Genomic DNA, 1,652 nt, shown 5'->3' on the forward strand with positions numbered 1-1,652 from the left:
AGAATCTACATACAAAGTACATATATAGATCTGGAAAAAATATAAATTGTGTTTTTTTCAGTAGATTTTGAATTGATTACGCTTATATTTTTAAATATGCAGAAACTTATTTTTTTATTAAATAAATGCAAGAACAGGCTGTGGCAAACAGACCATCATTATTGTTTGAATTTTTCAATTAATTTAAAATCTATAGAAATATTTAAAAACACTAACATCTAGTAAATAAAAATTTAAAGCGATTTTTACGTCTTTTTCCTTCAATGTTAACACACAGTCGATCACTTGTCCGCCTAATTTCACAAACTTTTCCCCAAAGCGTTTTGCTTTATTTGTCCCTTTTGTGTACATAATTGCTTTGGAAAGACATTACAGTTTGTAACAAAAGGGAAAGAAAGTTTACCTTTTTGTTATAACACTTTTTCGGTTTCAATAAAGCCTCGCTGATATTGTATCAAAGACTGAAGGTTTATTATATACAATGCCTTCAACTAACTCAAATTTTACAAAGGAGATGAAATTACAACTAATAAATAAAGGGCGTTGAAATAATAATTTATTGTTTTCAGACAACAATGTACCTTCATTTGAAGCTTAAATACATAACAATCACCCTAAAGAATAAGATATAAGGTTATTAATTTTAGGTAAACATAAAAACTAATTTTCACTTACCCACTATTCTGACGTTGGCAGGACTGCTTACAATAACTTGTCTGCTCAAACGATGCATTGTTCTACACCGATATGTTGGAAATTGGTCACTGAATTCTAAATTGTGTATTAAAAGCTCCCCCGATGGTAGTTGATGAAATTTCCCATCTGGAAGCATAATTATAAGAAAATAAAATACCCACATAAAAATAAATTTGATCCACTTGCTCTCACGATATTCAACAGATTTTTATAGCCTTCGCAAGGCCTGCCATGCATGATAATAAGTTTCAGCTTCGCTTTCGTTTGATACCACCAATGCTTATTCTTGACGTTTTTGTATCTCAGAAATCGTGGAGAAAACAGCCAACATTTATAACATCCGAGGACTGAAATATTTCCAAGTAAATTTCCAATCCAACTCTTGTGGACAGGAAAAAACTTTTTTATTTATTTATGCATTATGATGACAGATTTTTTTTAATATCCACATTTTTAAGAGCAAATATTTTTATTGCAATATCTGGAAAATATTCATTAAACGAGTAAATTTTTATGATAGTTTTAATTAAAAAAACTGATCAAACTAAATTGAAGAAATAGTTCGTTTAGCTTGTTGAAGCTAAAATTCCTTATTTTTCCTTTTAGTGTTTTGCTCAGGCTTCTTAATAATTTTGTCAAAAGGAGAAAATGTAAAAAATAATTGTTAATTTATCAGACTATAAAAATAAAAACCAACAGTTTTTCCAAYTAATTACAAAATTACAGAGAAACAATGTCTGTATACTTTTAGATTATTTATTAAAAAATACTGAAAAAAGTTATAATTATTATAATATTATTATTAAAATATCTGAAAAATATTCAATAAACGAGTAAATTTTCATGATTTTCATGATATTAAATTAAGCCTTTTGAAGCTCTTTCGCAAAATATTTTTTTCCTTTGTTTTTTGTGTTTTTTCATGCTTCTTTATGAGTTATGACATAAGCACGTTC

At 27.6% G+C, this 1,652-nt stretch overlaps 1 protein-coding gene across 5 annotated transcripts in view; it reads right to left on the minus strand.

The window, feature by feature from the left end:
* The window catches only part of LOC123015438 (Down syndrome cell adhesion molecule-like protein Dscam2), an 81,453-nt gene that overhangs the window by 41,235 nt on the left and 38,566 nt on the right, over window positions 1–1,652 (minus strand). For all 5 annotated transcript variants that reach the window (XR_006413383.1, XM_044415183.1, XM_044415175.1 and 2 more), the window contains exon 4: window positions 676–822. Coding sequence is in view for 4 of the 5 variants with exons in the window: in XM_044415183.1 (XP_044271118.1) it covers window positions 676–822 (147 nt within the window). In the remaining variant the exon portion in view is untranslated. The remainder of the gene's footprint in view (window positions 1–675; window positions 823–1,652) is intronic.

Source organism: Tribolium madens, unplaced genomic scaffold, assembly GCF_015345945.1.
Source record: "Tribolium madens isolate multiple individuals breed KSU strain unplaced genomic scaffold, Tmad_KSU_1.1 Scaffold_11;HRSCAF=98;Tcas5.2_LG3b, whole genome shotgun sequence".
NCBI classification, from domain to species: Eukaryota; Metazoa; Arthropoda; class Insecta; order Coleoptera; family Tenebrionidae; genus Tribolium; species Tribolium madens.